The sequence below is a fragment of the Anarrhichthys ocellatus genome, unplaced genomic scaffold, assembly GCF_004355925.1.
Source record: "Anarrhichthys ocellatus isolate YVR2014 unplaced genomic scaffold, GSC_Weel_1.0 scaffold1, whole genome shotgun sequence".
NCBI lineage: Eukaryota > Metazoa > Chordata > Actinopteri > Perciformes > Anarhichadidae > Anarrhichthys > Anarrhichthys ocellatus.
In genome coordinates, this window is record NW_022280031.1 from 14224292 (window position 1) to 14245856 (window position 21565).

General features: G+C 41.0%; 3 protein-coding genes across 4 annotated transcripts; all 3 read left to right on the forward strand.

Annotated features, from left to right (window-relative positions):
* The first annotated feature begins 1345 nt into the window (after nt 1–1345).
* Nucleotides 1346–5998, forward strand: gnl3l (G protein nucleolar 3 like). The gene is made up of 15 exons (XM_031850350.1): nt 1346–1447; nt 1538–1581; nt 2375–2485; nt 2587–2703; nt 2807–2890; nt 3232–3367; nt 3478–3581; nt 3709–3853; nt 3953–4040; nt 4121–4298; nt 4388–4530; nt 4621–4757; nt 5007–5173; nt 5279–5453; nt 5928–5998. Exons 1-15 carry the CDS (start codon nt 1435–1437, stop codon nt 5993–5995), a joined length of 1710 nt encoding a protein of 569 aa, XP_031706210.1. The 5' UTR covers nt 1346–1434; the 3' UTR covers nt 5996–5998.
* A 35-nt stretch (nt 5999–6033) lies between these two features.
* tfe3b (transcription factor binding to IGHM enhancer 3b) lies at nt 6034–13934 on the forward strand. Of its 2 annotated transcripts, none has more exons than XM_031850362.1 (9): nt 6034–6673; nt 7867–8092; nt 8192–8416; nt 8920–9015; nt 9776–9887; nt 9999–10055; nt 10474–10549; nt 10688–10853; nt 11697–13934. In XM_031850362.1, exons 2-9 carry the CDS (start codon nt 7901–7903, stop codon nt 12129–12131), a joined length of 1359 nt encoding a protein of 452 aa, XP_031706222.1. In that variant the 5' UTR covers nt 6034–6673; nt 7867–7900; the 3' UTR covers nt 12132–13934. The 2 variants fall into 2 exon arrangements, with proteins under 2 accessions (XP_031706222.1, XP_031706230.1); XM_031850370.1 differs by having other exon boundaries at nt 10706–10853.
* A 2335-nt stretch (nt 13935–16269) lies between these two features.
* cxxc1b (CXXC finger protein 1b) lies at nt 16270–21243 on the forward strand. Its single transcript, XM_031847759.1, has 14 exons — nt 16270–16411; nt 17085–17200; nt 17301–17401; nt 17510–17649; nt 18124–18279; nt 18581–18724; nt 18853–18960; nt 19084–19262; nt 19756–19963; nt 20063–20173; nt 20286–20335; nt 20421–20517; nt 20610–20762; nt 20862–21243. The coding sequence occupies exons 1-14, from the start codon at nt 16409–16411 to the stop codon at nt 21006–21008; spliced, it is 1713 nt and encodes a 570-aa protein (XP_031703619.1). The 5' UTR covers nt 16270–16408; the 3' UTR covers nt 21009–21243.
* The last annotated feature ends 322 nt before the right edge of the window (nt 21244–21565 follow it).

Here is a 21565-nt window from a genome sequence, read left to right on the forward strand (position 1 = left end):
AACATGATGTACACTCCGGAAGCAAATCAGTGAAATAAAATCAATTTCAGAATTTAAAGGCGCAAGATCCGAGATTGTTGACAAAACAGCCCAAATTTCGTCTGCCAGCCCAATGTTATTTCTCCCAGCCCAACTTAATTAAAAGTAGCCCAAATATGCAAAAACCAGCCCAATCTGGCAACACTGAGAGGAGGAAGGAGAAGCTTGGACGACACACACTGAGGGAGAGCGACTTTATTCTATGCTCAGGTAGACATTACTTCTTTATATCTTTACATAGCAAATACTGCTATATTTATGTTCAAAATGTTAAATACATCTCCTTTAAGAATTATTGCACAGCATATTTACACAAATATTTCTCCACTTGTTATTTGCTACGAAATATAAAAAAGTTGCTTGCTAGGTTAGGCAGGGAACATAAACGCTAATATTCAAACAAGCAACATCAACTGTAAAGTTGAGGCAGATCCACAGCTAAATATTGTGGTTAAATGTATTATTCACTTTGAGATGTGCTTTATATAAATCAGTCTTTCATGTTTAATGCATGCTAACATTGAAATAACTGAAAACAACTGAAATGTAGTGGCCCTTAAGTATAAAGTAAGAGAAAACTAACATATACTTACAACATCTACTTTCTTAATTTACACCACTACTTAAAATATTACACAACTCCTTTTTTTCACTTGGTCTCTTCCACAGGCAGTTCAAAGGTCAGTCTTAGCTACCCAGCATGCTCCTCACAGGCTTCTGTCAGTATTCTCCTTCTGTATGCTCTGTTTTTTTTATTTATTTGCTGCATTTTCCCCCCTAAATGCTCCACATGTGCAGTCAAATTGGTGAAGATTTTTTAAATAATTTGCTCGTGTTTTGATGATTTGCATGTGTTTTCTTAAGTTGTTGCAGTGCATTGCTCTTAGGGCCACTGTAGATTAATTCATTAGGAGGTTGACATATTTTGTTCGCAGTGAAAATTCTTTACATATAATACAATGGATTGCCATGAAATTCAAAGATATTCAAGGTCCCAAAAGCACAAATCCATTGGCTTTGGTGATCCACTGACTTTTCCTCCAGAGCCACTGGCAGGTCAAACTTATTAACTTAAATGTGGTACATTCATGGTCCCCAAAGTATTTCGATGCTTTCAAGATGAATACTGCAGTGCCAGTGTATATAAAATGTCTTTTTGTGCTGAAGTGAATTAAATAAAAACGACAACAATGAAATTCCTCGATCAGATGTTATCTTTCTTGGGTTGGGATCCCAAAACAAAATGCAGATGGTGTTTCCTGCGACTCCTGCCCAGGTCGCTCTTTTATTTTGACGATTAGCCGGATGTTGTGGGTGACGTCACTCTGTGCGACTGTTCACCCTCTTGCCACACACGTGAACTCAGAGAAGAAGAAAAAGACTGTCGGTAAAGCCATGTCCAAAGCTAGTACGTATTTCTTTTTACATGTTTGACTAAATGTATTGACTCGCTAAATAACTTTGGATGGTTTTGAATGAACTCTGTCGTTTCTTGCAGAACAAAAACGAGCCAAACGTCTCGGCTTCCTCGGAAAAATTAAGGTAAGTGCGACTCCGGCTAATGTTGTCTGTGGCTAACCTTTAGTGCTGGAGCTGACGACACGAGTCCAAACCTGCTGACTTAAGTATAAATGTAGCATTCAGACGCCTCAGTGTCACTGTGCATGTGCCCATAAACAAACCACACTGTGCAGTGTTTGTAGATGATACTCAAACGTTCAAAGGTTTACCTGACACAAAAGCTTGATTTGGTACAGTACTGAGAGGACTACTGTGTGTGTGTGTGTTTATATATATTTTATTTTTTATTTTAATGTTCTTTCATGCGTTTAGGTTTTACAAAGTCCTCTTTGCAATTAGTTGCTATTTAGTTTGAACGGTTTGCCAAAATAAGAATAGAAGAAAATCACTGGTAAAGACATTGGTAAAAAATAAATTGGGAGTTTAGCATCACAATCTGTGAAGATTAAAATAGGAACAGGTTCCAGTGTCAAGTGCACAACAGTATTCACCCCTGACAAACTAAATTAAAGTTTGATTAATTTAATTCTTCTTCTTTTGGGTCCAAAACTATTTAAAATGTAAATAATACATTTGGTGTCTGAATACAGTTTTTATCTCTGTTAAAATGGACTATATAACAGGTGATTCCTGACTTTTGGATGGTTGAGTATAGCATGCTAAAACACACACACACACACACACTAATAGACGAGCAGAGAAACTATAGAGTTTCTCTGTTCGTCACACTCATGTGTGGTGGTACTGGTCTGTTGCAAAAAGAATATGAATTACTTTACAATATAGGCTATTTTGTATGTTTTTCTGCCTGCAGACCAAAGATGGAGGAAAGGATGATGATTCAGGGCAGACAAAGAGTTCAGAGCAGTCATCTGTGCAGCATGTCAGAGGACACAGAAAACCAGAAGACGTCCGGAAGCAAAGGGTGAACATTTGAAAGTCTTGCCTGTGCCCCTATTTGAGGTTACACTGCTGGTTATTATCTTGAGGTAAACCAATCTCTCGATTTATATATTTCCTAATTAGCTTCAGGACCTCCAGGACAGGCAGAAAATCTCTCGAGAACGAGATCTGATGAAGAGGAGGAATTTGCAAAGCTTCCAGAATGACATCCTACAGCGACAAAGACAGTTCGATCAGAAGGTAAATGTCCGTCTTTTCAGCAGAACTAGACTGCAGTTAAAATAACTGCACACTGTGCAGAATCCCACTGTAGTGATTTGTGTTTTCTTCTTTGTGTTCACAGGAAATTGAGATGCAGAGTTTGGAGAAGAATGTTATTTTTGAAAATGAGAATTCGAGAAAGGCGTATTACAGAGAATTTAAAAAGGTACGTAGCTGCCCCATACATGCCACATGCTCGTATACATACAAATAGCACTCAGCACTTTTTCTCTTGACCTCTTTCAAAGAAGTCAATGAATGTTGGAAAACACCTTAAACTACACACTACCACAAATCAGGCAATCATCTTTCAATAAATGCATCTTTCTCTCACGTGGTGATTCAAAAATCTCCAGTCAAAGACATCCTGCCCGTATACATACACACATGTAGGCTGGTATATATGTCCTGCCTTCTAAATCACACTGGTCCTTCAGCTGTGATAGAAGCATAATAGAGGAGGGGGAAATGGATTTTGAACACAAACATTCTTTTTTTTTTTTAAAGGTAGTGGACGCCTCGGATGTGATTTTGGAGGTTTTGGATGCACGTGACCCTCTGGGCTGCAGATGTCCTCAGGTGGAGCAGGCGGTCATTCAAAGTGGAACGAACAAGAAGATCGTTTTGGTGCTTAATAAAATTGGTAAATTAATTTAGAAAGTATATCTTTTAGGGGTTGTCTGTATTTCCATAATTTGATGACACAGTAGTTTTATTTATTCTGTGAATTTATTTGAATACTTTTGATTATAGATTTGGTGTCGAAGGAAATCGTGGAAAAGTGGATTAAATATCTCCGTAATGAGTTTCCCACAGTAGCTTTCAAAGCATCTACTCAGCAACAGAACAAGAACTTGGTATGCAGTTAAAAATTATACTTTGATCATCTAATAATGCAAATTGAGATAAAAAATAAAAAAAAGAAAGTAAAACTACAGAATAACATCATTTTGCGTTCTTTCCTCTGTCTCGTGCCGCGGACAGAAACGCAGTAACGTACCAGTGACACAAGCCACCACGGAGCTGCTCAGTACCAGCGCTTGTCTTGGTGCAGATTGCTTGATGAAGCTACTCGGCAACTACTGCCGCAACCTAGACATAAAGACGGCCATCACCGTCGGTGTTGTAGGTAAGCCTCCACGTCCAGCAATGCACCGGGTCCTTTCTTTGTATATGTCGAAGGTTGTCCACAGTGAAATCATTTGCCCCCCCTCCTCTTGTTTTGTAGGATTTCCTAATGTGGGAAAGAGCAGTTTGATCAACAGTTTGAAACGGGCGCGAGCGTGTAGTGTCGGAGCCACTCCTGGTGTCACCAAGTAAGTACAAGTAAGCTGATGATCCTGAAATCCTGCTTGTCCACTTCTAGTCTTGCTCATGGGGTTTTGGTGAATTTCAGGTGCCTTCAAGAGGTGCACTTGGACAAACACATCAAGCTTCTGGATTGCCCCGGCATTGTCATGGCGACTTCCACGACTGATGCGGCAATGATTCTTCGCAACTGTGTGAAAATCGAACAGCTTGTAGATCCTCTTCCACCCGTCGAAGCCATCCTTCGCCGCTGCAACAAGGCGCAGGTCTGTCGTGTCGTCACAACCTTTTTGTCTGTGTGGCCTGATTGTGTCTTTCGCACACTGCCGTGACAGTACTTTTGCTGAATGTTCAGATCATGGAGCACTACGGGGTTTCAGACTTTCACACACCTCTGGAGTTCTTGGCAATGCTTGCTCGACGTCAAGGCAAACTGAAAAAGGGAGGACTGCCCGACGCCGACAAAGCAGCAAAGAGTGTGCTAATGGACTGGACAGGGTGAGTTTAAAATTTAGATTTTGGTTGTTTTGATAAATGACAATCAAGCAGGTCATTACACTGAGCTAATTTCAGAATGTTGTTATTTAGGGGAAGGATCAGCTACTTCACACACCCTCCAGAGACACACACCCTTCCCACACACGTCAGCGCTGAGATCGTCACCGAGATGGGCAAAGCTTTTGACTGGGATGAGCTGGAAAAGGGAAATCAGGAGGTTCTTGCAGGTAAAAGTTACTTCTAGTGGAATCCAGAAATGTTGACCCAGTTTTTTCAGGATACACCACAGACCTCACTGTCAACAGTTTTCATTGGGCTGCTTTGTAAGGGAAAGTAGTTCCAAGGGCAGGCATCTCAAAACCAGAAGTCTACACACCACTAAGTTTAAGTGACATTACGTTATGCCTTCCATTGTATCACACCGCAAAGAAGCAGTAGATGTTCCAAAGTTAGATATGCTTTTCGCTGTCTTTCAGTGTCATCTTGTCCTGATGTCCAAATGGGATTTTGCATGGAAACCACTGGAATGACACAAGGTGGTCAAGGTGAACCACCGTCTGACCTGGAAATGGTGGGGGGGTCCTTAGAAGAGCCAGAAGTTCAAGACGAAACTCAATCTATGGAGGATGGCCAGGACCCAGAGGTGTGAAACAGCGCAGTCCTTTCAGCTTATGTGTTTTAACAGTATGTTTTATCCAATTAGCAAATTTGTCTTCTTTAACTTAACTTTCCTTCCTACTCAAAATAGTTTGGACCAATGACGGTGGAGATAAAAGCTCAGAGGTCAAAAACCAACCTGCCTGCAAATGATGCTGCACCCAGAGCTCCAGATTTGAAGGATATCTTTGATGTAGAACCTCTACAGCAGGGTCAGGCACTCCTGGCTGCCAGCAAGAAGAGGAAAAAGCAGCAGAAAAGAGCTGGTTTGTATAAATATTGGTCTCATAAATATTGGTCTCAGTCTAATACTGTATATGTTTATATATATTTCAGATTTTGTCTGAAAACACTTTTTAAAGTGTGAAGAAGTAAACAAACAAAATTACTCTACAACCTCATGTTAGTTTTGTTGTAAACAAGCCATCGAAAAAAAATGACCTTCAAGACCACCCAAGATTTAAGCTTCATCAGTTGATGATGGGAATATTATACCTCAGCATTGATGTGGTTCAGCAGGCCTTAGATGTGCCCTGTGAAAGAGACCTCTATTCCTGTGTAAAAGGTTCTATTGGTCTGTAGTGTTTGTTTTCCACCTCATGAAGCAGATGGTGAGCATGTAATCCTGCACACATACAGGCAAGCTTCTGTAAGGAGTGATGTGTTTTCTCAACACCTTTTACGCTGATGTTTAATCATGCAAAATTCAACTTATAGTTTTCTCTTTTTTTTCTCTGCAGACAAAATTGCCACCAAACTCTCAGACACCTTGACGGCTGCAATGGACTTCTCATTTTCAGATGGCTGATTTTAAAAAAAAAAAATAAATAAAAAAAAATAAAAAAAAAATAAATTAATACATATTATTTGTGTCTTGTTTTATTTTTTTTTATCTAAGTAGCAGTATTCTGATTTATGTAGATAAGGTGATAAAAACCACGTGCAAAACTTTTGCTTCTGGGAACCTTGATCCATCATTTCATGATAAAAAAAATATGCTTTCATGGTTTTTTTTCACGAGGTAAATGATATCACTGTTCAGCCACTGTTCCTTAAAATCACTTGAAAATGTGATCAAATTGTTTGCTCCTGCATGGCATGATACTTGCATCATATTTTGCATAATTTGATAACTTCAAATACAGATTGAAGTTACTTCTCTTTTTTTTTGCCATCCCAGACTACACTGGTTTGCATCCAAACACTACAGTTGTATCTTATTTAAACTATGAACCTACCTTCAGATATATACTGTATGTACCTGCACTAACTAGGCCGTTTTGAAAATATGCAACCTCACAGCAGTCAACAACTTCCGGGTAACCCGCGACGGACGACGTCATCCCGAGATAAACAACACTGTCAGAGCCCCGGCTAACTTCTGTTGAAGAGCTTGTAACAAAAATGACTTAACTATGGCAAAGAAACCGGATGACCTCGGAGATTTATGGCTGTGATTACCTAAAAGAAAAAATCTATTGCCACAGTACGTTCTTTATATTTACCTCTAAAATGCTAGCTAGCATTAGGTTAGCTTTTGGGGGGGCAACTAACGGGTGCACGGTAACGTTAGCTAGCTTAGCTATAAACTGCAACTTCGTATGTTTACTTTGCTTTGACTTGTGTCTCAAGTTGCTACTGATACACAGCTGCTGTCAACAAACAAGCTTTCGTTAACCTCCTTCCAGTTTGCGGCTGGTAACATTGAGTAACTGAAGCCAATGTAAAGCTTCGGTGATGTAAATACGAGCTAACGTTAGCTTTAGCTTTCGTTTGTGTGGGCCCCTGAGCGACACTGAGCTGTCAAAGTGAACTCTGCTGTCATGACGCGAGATTAGAGCTCACCGAAAACAAGAGATTACGAAAACTATTTTCACATAACTAACCTTAACTGACCCACAGGAGAAAGCGACACTGACGGCTAACTTAGTTCACGCTATGCACTCTGCAGTTGTGCAACGTTAGCTTTACACAACTCGTTACGACGTGTTTTGAATTAAGTGTCTGGATTTTGGGTTTGGAAACGTAGTGAAGTGAACCTAATTCTTTTTTACTCTGAGGGGGGTTTACAACGTTAAGTCACCGTTTGCAAAATCGGAGATCCGTGAGGTGTAAAGGCTGGTTTGCGTGTAAAGAAAGTTAACCTATCCAGCTTTTTGGTTAGAGCCCGAAGAGGTCTTCATAAGCCCACACCATCTCAGATGAAGGTAAAGAAAGAGGTTGACCTTATGTGCAGCACAGTGTACTTTAGGTCATGTAGTGGTACTAGCTGAGGGCAATTCAATTAATACATAGAAGGCTGATGTTGGCCCAGATGTGTGCATTTTAATGACAAAGACACTAGGGTTCTTTCACAATCAACTCCTGGTGAGGCATCAGCGGTGGGTGGAGAGTGTTAAGTCAGATTCCTAGATTGTGCAGGTTGCCAAAGAATAGGTTACTAACAGTCTGGTTAAATATTGCCCACATTATAGCCTCTAACTGCTACTGTACAACTTATAACAATATTTCCATTGGTAATTATGTTGTAGGTCCCAATGATGGAAGTAACATCTGCATAACCAAAGCATCATCACCAGAGTACTATAGTGCTGTTTAATAACACAATACCGTTACATACTTTGAAATACTACTGGCATTACCGATGGATAACGCTCATTTGTTCTGTTTGTTTTCCAGCTCCATCCCTAGATCTTGATCGCTCTCTTCAGCCATGTCGTCACGCGTGTTGCAGCGGCAGCAGCTGATGCGAGAACAAGCCCAGGAGCAGGAGCGACGTGAGGCCCAGCAGCAGGCCTCCGCCTCTCTGCTCCGGGCCTCTGACTCCACTCCAGCCATCTCCGTCACGCTACCCCCGAATGCTGCCCGCCCCCCTCCGGCACAGGTGCCTGTGGAGGTGCTGAAAGTAAGAGCGTCCTGTTTTTATTCGCCCGTCACTCGTTTGTTCTTGATTTAGTGCAGTTCGGGATTATCTCAGAACATTAACACCTCTTTAAATGATCAGGTGCAGACCCACTTGGAGAACCCCACCAAGTACCACATCCAGCAGGCACAGAGGCAGCAGGTGAAGCAGTACCTCTCCACCACTCTGGGCAACAACGCGGTTACTCAGACCATCGGCCTGTCGCCCGTGCCGCAGTCCAGTTCCGCCCCCGAAGTTGCTCCCACTGCCAGCAGTGCCCCTAACAGTCCTATGGCTCTGCTCAACATCGGATCCAACAAGGAGGAAGTATGGGAAATTCCCCCTTTTCATACCAGTGGTGTAACTTCTTGTGTGTGGTTTCGGTTTTGCTGGTTCAGCAGATTGCAAAACCTTGTCAACCGTTGTCTTTCTGCAAACTTGCAGTGCAATTTTGGAGAAGTTAAATGTCTAACCTTTTGCTCACTTCTAGCTTAATTACTTTTTGTTTGCTCTGGAATGATGTGTCCAAAGGTCCCACTGCGCTGATGCACGCCTTTTGTCGTCGTACCCGTGTTGGCCTGTTGTCACAATAACATGTGAAATACTGCACCTACAGTGTAACCATGCCAGCACACACCCGTCTCTGACAAATCAGGCCTCTTTAGTTGCTTTTAAATGTTTAGTGTCAGCCTTTACAGAGTATACTTATACGAGACTGTTTTAGATTTACAAAGCACACTATGTATATACATGTTTACTCCGACACATTTAACCCGAAGGACTTTACTGATTAAGTAACAATGGTGTTTTCTCTCATCTGCTTTATCTAGATTGACGATGTGATAGACGACATCATTAGTCTTGAATCCAGTTTCAATGACGACATCATTACGTTGATTGACTCAGGGCTTCAGTTGCCTTGCACGGTATGTAGAACAATCTATTTATTTTGCTGTAAATACTTCCTTTTTAAAGTTTCCTCTAGAGTTTACAGGCTCTTCATTTGATGCACACTCAGGATAACACTGGGTTTCAGGTCAAACCAATTAGCTTTTGATACCAAAAGTGTTTTTTTCTTTGAATGGACGGCCTCTTTTTTGTGTGGAATTCTGAAGTCGTAGGAGTAAATATATACTTTTGGCACTCAGTTACTATTCGTCACGAACGTGCTGCCTGGGCGGGGTGAAGGTATCGGAGGATACAAGACCGGGAGAAGCGAGTGGATTGTACCCATACCAAAGTACATTGTAGTTGCCAGGTTAACCAATCATTTGTCAGGATAGAAAGAGCTTTTACCAAAATTCTGCCGCAAAACAAAAAAAATGAGGATTATGGTTATGCTTTTGGAAGACAAGAAAAAGAAGCACTGTAAGGTAAATGCTTTATGTGATTTTTGAAATAGCACCTGGTATTGTTGTCCAGCTTTAATATGTAATATTAAATGGTTTTATTCTGTAAAGTTTAGTTTTAAAAGGGAATTGTAATACCTGCCTCTTTTTTTGTGGCACGGTTGCTCTGTGCAGGATTTAGTAGCGTTCATCTGACGGAAACCAGCTTTGATTCTATTTTGAATTATGTCTTTGAAAACGTTTAAGCAGGGAGGGGGAAGACTTCTTACAAATTTGCTTCTAGGTATGGTAATCAGTGATTGTCTATATGTATTTTAACATGCTCTATTTCCTGTAGCTCCCAGGAAATCTGTTGGATGTATACCATAGCCCTGGAATGGCAGCACCTACTTTCGCTGTCAGCAACTCCTGCCCTGCTGATCTTCCAAAAATTAAAAGGGAAATTACCGGTACGGTATCGTAACTTTTACCAACAAGCGTCTTTGACTGCTCTTTAGCGTTAGGAGAACATTTTGTTTGTAATATTGAATTGTATGGAACACTATGTATTTGTCTTCCAGATGTAGACAACAAAGCAATAATGAAAGAAAGGCAGAAGAAAGACAACCATAACCTCAGTGAGTCAAGCTTTATTTCAGCCGTTTTGAGCAATTCGTTGAATGTGAATGCAGTTCACATCAGAAAGACAGTTGGAGGAAATGTGCCGTGTAGATTCAAAATCACAGTATCCCACTGTGATTTGATCTTTTGCCTGTTTCAACTCTAGGAAAACCCATTTGATCTTTATTGTCTGCTCATTTCCATGTATTTCTAACAAAGCTTGCTTAGTTATTTTTTGTTTCTTACTGTTATGTCATCTCTTTTGTTTGCATTGTAATTGCTTTTATTGTTTCTGTTTTAACAATGTAAAGAGCCTTTGAATACCTTTTTTTTAAAGCGCTATATAAATAAAATGTATTATTATTATTATTATTAGTGATAACTGATTGTTGAAGGTAAACTAACGTGTTGCTTTGTCGTTGTTGCTCTTTGCAGTTGAGAGGAGGCGGAGATTCAACATCAACGACCGTATAAAGGAGCTTGGTACTCTGATACCCAAGACGAATGACCCGTAAGCGCAGGCAGTCACATTTTTCAGGATATTCATTTTCCTTTCCTACGAAAATGATCAATCCCTGCAACTGTTGTGTATTAAAAATCTTTCTATTGTGTTTCCTTTCTTCGCTGTCTGTAAAATACATGTTTACTGATATCACAATGATGTCAGTGAGATGCGCTGGAATAAAGGCACCATCCTGAAAGCCTCGGTCGACTACATCAGGAAGTTGCAGAAGGAGCAGCAGAGATCCAAGGATATCGATATGCGTCAGAAAAAGCTGGAGCTTGCAAATCACGGTCTAATGTTACGCATCCAGGTCAGTGTTCGTTGGTCCGGTTGGCAGATCCAAGACAGGAAACAGCTACGTATCGCTCGACTAGTTCTGGAAGTTAAAGGCAGAATGGGTAGGATTGGTGGGCCATGGTTTGTAAACACAATATTTAAAGTTTGGCCCCTCCTCCTGGCTCAACGACACCAGAGGTTAGAGTAAGGGTGCTTGCTATATTTGCATTTTTTTTTTTTTTTTTTTTTCGATGCGTGCTTACGATCTGGCATCTGGTCGCTACGTTTTTATAGAAGTTGACGCCCAGAAACGAACGCAACAAAATAAGAAAATACAGGTAGAGGGCTGGCTTCTGTAGGTACAGACACACATTTTTTAGTGATTGAGAAGGATTATTTTTGTATCAGTTGATACATAGTTTTTGGGAATATTCTACTCATTCTGCCTTTAAATTCGTCTACATACCTTGAAGGCACGTTGTGGGGTTTTGGACCAATAGAGGCCCTGCACAGTGATGAGCGAGTCCCCAAATGTCTTGTGTCTCGGGCCACACACACACACACCACGGGCCTGGGTGAAATAAGTTTCTTCAGACTACAGAGATGATAAAGCAACTATGTGTTGTGGGAATCTGTGCTCTGTTTTAATGATTGTTTTTATTATAGCTTAAATTAGCATGCAACTAAGTCTGCCTCCATACTAATAAGTAAAAGCAAACAACTTGTCTATTGCCACTTTAAGGTGTTGTTTATTGTAGGGAAATTACTTTTCACATGCGAAATGCATAAAGAGCTCCGAGGTGTTGTAACAAAACAACCTTTGCAATCATTCCAGAACATGGCATCTGAATGTCTGTCTGTCTGCTGCTGTTTTCAGGAACTGGAAATACAGGCACAGCTCCACGGCCTGAGTCCTGATCTATCTCAGCTCCAACAGCAGCAGCTCCCACATAGCGGTCTGTCTCTGCCTCCCGGTGCAGAAGGCGTCTCCTCCCAAAACCTCCTCGGTATGGGCGGGGTGGGCATCGGGCAGCCCCTGCCGACCTCCTTCCTGTCCCCGCCCTCCTCGGACTCTCCCGCAGGAGTCACCATCAGCAGCCCCCTGGACCTGGGCAGCCTGAGCTTCGCCGAGCTAGACGACAGCTCGGCCTCAGCACTTTACCCCGACGTGGGCTTGGCAGACTTTCTCATGGACGAGGGGTGCACTCTGTCTCCGGACAGGATGGCCGAGCCGCTCTTTTCCCCCTTGTCACCAGGTGCCTCTAAATCCAGCAGTCGCAGGAGCAGCCTTGAAATGGACGAGGACTTGTGATGAGCCCCGAGTGGCTGTCAGAGACTGTCTGTAGGGACAAGAATGGCGGAAAGTGCAGTCTGTCCTTAAATAACGCCAGTCTATTTATAGGACTGTGAATTTGAACTTAGAAAAGCAAAAACAGCTAACGTTAAGATCAAAACTAACATGTTCTTCTTGATTTGTTTCTTTCTTCTTTTGCCATACAGGCCTAAATATTATTGTTCCTGTTTGGAGCTGGTCAGATGATTATGTCTGGGTTTATAAATGCAATCTTGTTAAAATGAAATATTATACGATAGGGGCATGGACTTAGCATAAAGATATATTTCCATTCTTATATAGTTTTTAAGATTTTTTTCTTCAGAGATTTAAGAGGGATATAAAGTTTGCTTGAATTTATTATGTGCTCATTTATAGGGAAGAAAGCTGTGAGGTTTCTTTTTTTCACAACAACACTGATGAACAGATGCCAACATACAGTGTGTTTTATTTTTTTCGACTGACTGGAATCAGGGTTTGTTAATAGCGGTCACATCCACGTTGGGTTGTCTCACCAGCAGCTGCAGAAGGGATTTTTTTAAGGTGAATTGGCACATTGTGAGATATTTACTGCATATTGTATATAAGAATATTTTATTTTGAGCAATTTAATTGCACCTTATTTTTTGGCAGTCTATGCATTTTATGAGAGCTTTTGTCTGTTTTTATTACGATCGCACACGGTGGACAGCTGATGCCCAGGTTGCATGTGTTTGTAATACATTTTAAAAAGCAATGGAACATTCACTTGCTGCTGCAGCTAGTCGGCCAAAGCAGGACTTCTTCCAGAGTAGCTACAAAATTGCAAAATCAGCATTTTTATTTTTGAATATGTTCACTAGAGTCAATGGAAATGCAAGACAGTATGAGAGATGCAGAACAATTTTTCAGTAGTACTGTAGTTCATTACAGTAGTCTTTTTGATACCTGAATAATAGTTTACTCGGTAGTTTCTCCTGGCTAATATCTGTGTCGTCGGTGATTGTCTGTTATTCTTGGCGGCCGGTCACTGAGTGATTAGCATGTTCTACCAAGACTGTGGCTTCTTTTTGGGGGGTTTTTGACGATCAAAGCTGATATATCTAATAATGCGATAATGCTCATTGTAGTATGAATTCAGAGGGCTTTGACCTTCTTTCAAACCAACCACTAGCCTCACATCTGTAATAAGGTATAACTGTTTGTTGTGTGAAACCTGCAATGCAACCATTATTCAATAAAATAGCCACAAAGTTTTAGAAAGGCATTTTTATTATTTGTCAGATGCGTAACGTGACCTTATGTACAGTAAATTAATGAGTGTTTGAGAAAGTTCCTGCATAAGTGTAGTTATTTTTCTTTTCTTTTGTTAACACTGACGCACTGATTTTCTTTTTTTTCCTTCAACACAACCTCCAAGTTATTGATATGCATACTTTTTTAAAAACTATTCAGCAGTCAAAAAACATCTTTGCTTTTTGGTGGTGACGGTGATTTTTAAGTGTCCTCTCCTGTTCATTCAGAACTTATGTAGACTACTTTGTTTTGTAGCTAAAAGCAGCTCTACTCCGTAGCTCAGTGCTACTAATTGCGTTGTTCGTAGTCCCATCAGATTACGTACATACATGACCGGCCTTTTTTTCCACTCATAGTTAATCGCTCTCCACAATATTAACCGTGTCTTACCCTGACATATATCTGAGTGCTAACATTGACTGTTAACCATAAACAGGTAGCATTTGTGTCTTGTCCTATTACAAGTTGGCTTTTCGGGAGATTTTAACAAATAAATGATTCCCATTGCTTCGACGTCTGGGTGTGGTTATTCGCTGGCAGCCAGCATTAGTGGTAAAGCATTTGGGAGATCTCCATGCAGAGGTCCAGGCACTCGGAGGCCTGAAGGCAGATGTCACAGGAGGAACAGTCGCACAGGAGGCGGCGGACGCCCAGACAGACGCAGAGGTCACAGTGGTGGGTGACGTCCAAGAGAGGCCGCAGGGTGCTGGGCTCGCAGCCGCACAGGAACGAGCACAGAGACCACACACACTCGTTGCAGCCTCTCATCATGGCCAGTAAACAGTCCAGCGGGTGACAGAAGAGGCAGGCCATAAGGATTGCAGCACAAAGGTCTAGGAGGGGGGGGGGAGAATTTGAGGGGAAAAAAGGACGTAAGAAAGAGGAGATCAAGAAGGGATACACAACAGTTTTGCGTCCTTACCGTCACCATCTGGCTCGGTGTGGATGGTGGTGACTTTGAGGCTTTCTTGACTCCTTATTGATGCGAATGACTGACTCAGACCATAGACCGTGCAGGCCTCCATAGAGGACGGCAGCAGGGCACATAGAGGCTTCGGCTGGTCTTGCGCCACAGAGCTTGGGCTGCAGATGGAAGCTCTGGTCACTCCACCTTTTGGGTTTTTATGCACGCTGGTTTCTGCACCAGACATCAAAATGAACAATAAATCCTCATGCAAAGTGCTTTTAGAGAAACATATAGCTGTTAGAGTTGACAGATTAAAGTACCTATTACTTTTGGGAATACATTCACAGAGGTGTCAGTTCGACATAATTCAGTGTCCTCAGTGGAGATCTGCTCTGAAAACATAGTGACTTCAGTCAAAGATCCTGTAAGAAAAGGAAGTTCAGCTGTTGTAAGAAATTGCAGTTCAATGCTTAGTTCATGACAATGAAACCGGTTCTCTGTAAACCTACCTGTGGGATCTGCGCTGGAGTTTTCAGGTATAACGGGGAACTTTGAAGCAGTCATTGAGTCATTGAACTTTGGTTTGCCATCACTTCCATCACCCATCTTTTCATTCATACCTGCAGAATCCCGATTGGGGCATTTAATACACCTACACCTGTTAATCTGAAAGAAAGATTACAAAAATGACTTCATTTTGAATCCAAACACTATCATAAAACTCACTAGTCCACTTACTTACGTTATTATTTACTTAATTTAACCTCATCATTCCCTGTAGATACAAGGGTCGGTAGCTGCAAGTTTTGCAGCCGTTAGTGATGAGTGGACATCAGAGATGGCAGAGAAGTTAATCTATTATTCATCACCATTTAGGAAACATTTATATTTTAGATGAAAGGCAGCGCGGGGATATCCTGACAGCTATATGAAACTGTGAGATCTTGATTTTGCTATTCATTAATAATTAATGTCTTCAAGTAAGACTATACGTTAAGTGGCATTTTGAGGTTTTTCTTTTTATCTGCAGATATTCCAGAATAAAACACCATAAGTTTGTCTATCTGAAGTATTTTATCCAAATTTCAAGCTATTTGTTATATTTCAACAAATTAATTTTAGGTTTTTTAGTAATCAGGGGATACAAAGGATGTCAATAAGGTATATAAAGTCATATAAAGTCAAAAATAATGAACATTTAATATACTCGAATTCATCGGATGCATGGAATCAATAGCCACAGCAATACAATCTTTAACTCTGTGCCTCTAAATACATGTTATGTTCATCATTATTGTCAATTACAGGAATCCATAAAAGCCCACATTGTTTATTTCTGTCTGTATGATACGAATGTTGTAATAAACAAGTTAAACTCACTTTTCATGGCATATTTTAGAAGCAGGCGATCCAACATATAGCGTTAGTCACAGATGCATCCTTCAGTGACCTGTCAGCTGTGGAGGTTTAACCGCATCACTCTCAGTCTCTTTCATAGTCTCTCTCTCTCTCTCCCTCTCTCTCTCTCTCTCTCTCTCTCTCTCTCTCTGTCTGTCTGTCTGTCTGTCTCTCTTTCTCTCTCTCTCTGTTTGTGTGTATAGGAACAAGGAACAATATATACAATAATAATAACAGAGTGAAAATATAATATATAAAAATGCACAATATATACACTGAAATATAAATAGATATTATATTAATATAATTAATACAATTGATATTAATATAATTTATTAATATAATTAATATTTCAAATGTATCCTACATATTTATCTTCTGGAGATAATATGACAATAATGGTAACACTGATTTGAATGGTGTGTGTTTGTAACATATCCAACAGGTGGCAGTAGTGTGTCATTGGATGTTAATTTGCCACCAGAGAAGAAGAACTCTTCATCAACGACCAACGATATTTTTACGAGTAGTACCGAAGTCAGCCGATCGTGAGCGATGTTATATCCGTGTCAACCTTAAACGAACGCTAGCTATCGAGCTAAGCTAATAGGTTTACTGTTGAATTCGTTGCCCTACTATTATATATATTTACAGAACGACTTACGGATCCCTCACGATGGTACGTATGAGATTAAAAGGCGGATTTGGCAAAGTTAGCTAACGTTAAGCTAACTCAATAGGTTACACGGCCGTAAGTTTAACTACGTCCGACAAGAGCATGTTGTGATCCAAACGTAGGTTATGTCGTTTAACTATACTTCCTGTTAATGTCGAATAATAATATTCCGGTGTTAGATAAATTAAAAGTTGTGTTGATATGATACAGTAAAGGTAACGTTAGCTGGAAAAGCATTAGCTCCATCTTTAACTGACAACTTAGCTAGCTAGCTGATGCTAACTGACTAGCTTACTGTGCACGGCATACAGTAATGTAAATGTAAAAAAAATATGTATTGATATTACTCGGAGTTTGCCTTTTTGCTATGGTTCCTGGTTAGCTGACCAGCTCCTTGTATTTTGAACTGTACACGCATTTCAACGCATCAAATTCTCTTTATAGACATTACAATGTAATGATGATAGAGTTCGCTAGCTAATGTTAAATATAGTTCTGTAACGACTTCATGAAATACATTGGTGTTAGTTAGCTAGGTTAACGACGTTAGCTATATAAAAAAAAGCTACTTTAAAATGGTAGACATCATGCCTTGGTCCTCACTGTGTATTATTATACATGGCAAAGCTATATTTTCCATCAGTTGTGATGTGCTTGTGTTTATTTATTGTTTCAGGACAGCGAGTTGTCTGACTTTGACCATGTACCAGGGCCTGAGACCAGCAGCATGGACGGGGAGAACGCCCCCCTGTACTGCATCTGCCGGAAACCAGACATCAACTGTTTCATGATGTAAGTCCATGACACCAATCCTGTTGTTTCAATCATCGCTGCGTGTGGATGTGACAATGATCAACATTGTGTTTTCTTCGTTTGCTTCTCTCACTGACAGTGGCTGTGATAACTGCAATGAGTGGTTCCATGGCCACTGCATTAACATCACGGAAAAGATGGCGAAGGCAATCCGGGAATGGTATTGCATGAGATGCAAAGGTGATAAAAAAACACATTATTTATCACAGCATTTAAGAGGGCCGAGCTTAACGTTGAATACATCACAAATAAACAAGACGTTGCTTTTTTTTCTCTCCCTGTCACCAGATAAAAACTCCTCGCTGGAAATAAAGTATAGAACAAAGAAAAACCGAGAGAAGGAGGCTGAGTATGACCGAGGCTCTGATAGACAGTACAGCACCCCGAGTACCCCTGACTATAAGAGTGAAAGGCGGCGTGGATCTAAAGTAAGTTGACCTAAATATTTAGGTTTGACTGCAATGTCTGAAGAGCATCGACAAATTACAAAAATTTGATAATTGGATCTTCTAAATTAAAAGGAGCCGTTCCTTACTGACATGAGGAAAAACAACATGCAGTCATCGAGGTTACTTCAAATGCACCTGATTTAGTCATTTTAAAGCACAAGCCTTGTACTGTATGCAGTAGTGATGCAGTAGCTACTTGCAGTGAGTCACATAAAGGGGACCAGTTACATGGCAGCCTTGGTTTTCATTGAGTAATGTTATGATGTCCCCTTTATTTCCATATTGCCTAGCCCAGCAATCCTTCATCCTCCTCAATTTTATATTTTTGCAGATTAGTTATAAAAACATTGCTTTGTGTCACAGCAATGCATAGCCATGTTCAAGTGTCAGGTAACTAATGCACATTTCTTAGGATGCAATGGCTCTTATTGTGCATTGTTTGATTTTCCTCAGGTGAAGCGTTCGGTCCGAATGTGTGGGGAATGTGAGCCCTGCAAAAGGACTGAGGACTGTGCCCTGTGTGACTTCTGCAAGGACATGAAGAAGTTTGGAGGCCCCAACAAAATCAGACAGAAGTGCAGGTTTAGGCAATGTGAGGTTCGAGCCAGGGTATGTCACTTCATCTCTCTGTTGTTTTTAAATAAGATTATGCCACCGAAGTCTCGGAGTATATTTAACATTTCTGCCCTGTTAAGTTTTTACATTTTCGTCTTCTTTTTGTTATTGATGGATCTTGAAAGTACCGTTACTAGAATAACAATGTATCATTCATATATTGTATTGTAAGTCATCAAAAGATCCTTGTTTCAGTCCATGAAGTGATTAGCGGTCCCTGATCTCTGATGTATTCGTGCACTCCCTTGTGGCTGCTTTGGAAATGTGCAACCTGTTGCTTGTTGTTTTTGTATAGAAAATGCTGCGTGTGAAGGACGAGGAATCTTTGCGTGAAAGGAGGGACAATTCCTACCACAGACGGAGACGATACTCGGATGACTACGACAGTGAGGCGGATCTCTACCAGCAGTACAAGGCAGCCGGGCTTAACAACAACATGGTAGTACAACATTTGACACCATCTTGATTCATATAAACGCGCTCGTCTCAGATGCACTCAATCGGCAGCCAAAACATTTGATCATGAACTGTATGTTTAGTCCTTTTTTGTTTGCACTCCTCACTCAGGCATGGAATAGTGATGAAGATGACGAGCAGCCCTTCAGTCCCGTTGTGCGTAAAAAAGCGGTGAAGGTGAAGCACGTCAAGAGAAGAGAAAAGAAGTTTGACAAAAAAGTACGTTTCCTCATATGAATTATCTTTATTATTTCAAATGCTGCTAGGTGTCAACATGGCAGATGGTAACATCTCATATCTATAACTTCCTGTCTACTACCCCTTCTTTTTTAAACCACCCAGAAGGAATCACGACGCCACAAACAGAAGCAGAAGCACAAAGACAGAACCAGATACAGCGAGAAAGGCGACCTCCGGGATAACACCGGACAGCGTCAGTGTCTGGGACCGAACTGTGTGGAGGTAGCAAGACCCAGCTCCAAATACTGCTCCGAGGACTGTGGCATGAAGTTAGCTGCCAAGTAAGAACCCCTACCTTCACCTTTCAGACATGAGTGTATAAGGCTAGATACCGTAATCTGAATACCCGCTGTGAACAAACAAAGCCAACATCTCAAGTGAATTTAAGTTTAATTTATTTGCTGCTTATTGGAGATCCCCCCCCCCCCCCAAAAAAAAAAAAATTGGAACGATTCTAGTACTATTGCTCCACCTAGTGTTGGAAGCGTGAAATGCTGGTAAAATGATCTGTTTATTACATTAGTTTTTGTTGGGAACCTGAACCCAATTTTAAACTTGCAATTTGAGTTGATTTGTCACGAAGTATTACTATTTATTCTTCTGCTTCTTTATCTTTCTTATCATTCTCCTTGCTGTAGTGTCCCATGGAAAGTGTTTGAGGCTTTTCATCTCGGCTAACTAAATCACAACCCGGGGAAACTCCTCATCATGTTGACTTGTTTATTTTTCTTTCAGCATTTAAACGCATTGATCAGTGTGCATTTCGTCCCACAGTCGGATCTACGAGATCCTCCCTCAGCGTATCCAGCAGTGGCAGCAGAGTCCCTGCATCGCCGAGGAGCACGGCAAGAAGCAGCTGGAGCGCATCCGCCGGGAGCAGCACAACGCCCGGATGCGCCTCACAGAGATGGAGCGACACTTCCACGAACTGGAGGGCATCATAGCCAAGGCCAAGCAGCAGGCGGTTCTGCAGGACGAGGAGGTGAGCTGACGGCAGCCTGCGCACTTGTTCCTGCAGCTACACGGCTCGTTCTGTTGTAACTGCTTTGTCGTGATATTTCTTTTTGGTTTCTATTTGCAGGCGAATGACGGTGACAGCGAGGACACAGACCTGCAGATCTTCTGTGTGTCTTGTAGTCATCCCATCAATCCAAAAGTGGCGCTGAGACATATGGAGAGATGTTATGCAAAGGTGACTATATTCTATATTATATTCCTGGCGCTGCATCAAATATATAAATGCAAACAACAGCATATGGGCAACTTGTAACATTTTATTTTCCCCTTAATGATTTTCTTGACAGTATGAGAGTCAGACCTCCTTTGGTTCCATGTACCCGACAAGGATAGAAGGGTAAGAAAAAGAAATCCCCTCAAAGTATAAAACAACTTTCCTGAATTCAGTTCCTTTTCTAACATGTATATTTTTCTTTCCGCAGAGCGACCAGACTCTTCTGTGATGTATACAATCCTCAAAGCAAAACCTATTGTAAGAGGCTGCAGGTTTTGTGTCCAGAACATTCCAGAGATCCTAAGGTCAGTGGAAACCTCTCAGCCACTTGTATGATTTACATGACTCAATAAAAACATTTTTATATTAGTTTTTTTTCTGTTGTTTTGGTCACTAGATCCCAACGGAGGAGGTGTGTGGATGTCCTCTGGTGAAGAATGTGTTTGAGCTGACTGGAGACTACTGCAGGATCTCCAAAAGGAAGTGCAACAAGCATTACAACTGGGAGAAGCTGAGGAGAGCAGAGGTGGACTTGGAGCGAGTCAGGGTGGTAAGTCAAACACCAGCAGCACGTTTTCAATTGATTCAGATATAAGAAGCCTTTCTGGTGAAGTCTCCTACTTGAAAGTCCCCCTTTTCTCCCCCACAGTGGTACAAGTTGGACGAGCTCTTCGAACAGGAGCGTAACGTCAGGACCGCTATGACCAACAGAGCTGGTCTGCTCGCGCTGATGTTGCACCAAACTATTCAGCACGACCCCGTGACGACAGATCTCCGGGGCAACAAGGATCGGTAGTCGACCTCGTCTGCACCGGTTCTCTGATCTTTGAGTGTGAAGGATTGAAACTATTACTACCATTTGGATGAAATCTGATTTTTTTAACTCGATAATATTTTAAAATCTTTGTATGATAATGAACTGCAAGATGTAAATGGATATATATTTTTTCCTGACTGTGGTAGATAAGCTACTGCTCATTGAAAACAGCTGTTTTCGGTATGCTTTCCATGAATAAACACCTTAAACTTCATTTGTTGTTCCATCTTTTCTATTAGCCTTTGTACACACAATGTACATAGGGTGCTGTCATTATTATGACTATTACAACATGGCTCTTTCTATAACTAGAAACCACTTGAGGATCTGAACATTGAGATACAGAAGAACAAAACTTTGCATATAGAACTTATAGTATAAGTCATAATGGACTGCAGACAGTACAACAGATCTGGATTCATAATGTAGAACATTTCTCCAGCCATCATATTTCAAACCTCGTTACTCTGCTCCTAATTAGATGGGATGTCCCTTTTTGGTCAATAATCAGACACAGCTTTATGATTGGTTTGATT

Coding starts and splice junctions, on each gene's coding strand:
- tfe3b (XM_031850362.1), top strand. CDS start 7,901: ATGTCGTCACGCGTGTTGCAGCGGCAGCAGCTGATGCGAGAACAAGCC. Junction 9,888..9,998: donor AATTAAAAGGGAAATTACCG/GTACGGTATCGT, acceptor TTTGTCTTCCAG/ATGTAGACAACAAAGCAATA. Junction 10,550..10,687: donor ATACCCAAGACGAATGACCC/GTAAGCGCAGGC, acceptor ACATGTTTACTG/ATATCACAATGATGTCAGTG.
- gnl3l (XM_031850350.1), top strand. Junction 2,486..2,586: donor AAGACGTCCGGAAGCAAAGG/GTGAACATTTGA, acceptor TTTCCTAATTAG/CTTCAGGACCTCCAGGACAG. Junction 3,582..3,708: donor AGCAACAGAACAAGAACTTG/GTATGCAGTTAA, acceptor TGCCGCGGACAG/AAACGCAGTAACGTACCAGT.
- cxxc1b (XM_031847759.1), top strand. Junction 17,650..18,123: donor AAAGGCGGCGTGGATCTAAA/GTAAGTTGACCT, acceptor GATTTTCCTCAG/GTGAAGCGTTCGGTCCGAAT. Junction 18,725..18,852: donor CCGGGCTTAACAACAACATG/GTAGTACAACAT, acceptor CTCCTCACTCAG/GCATGGAATAGTGATGAAGA.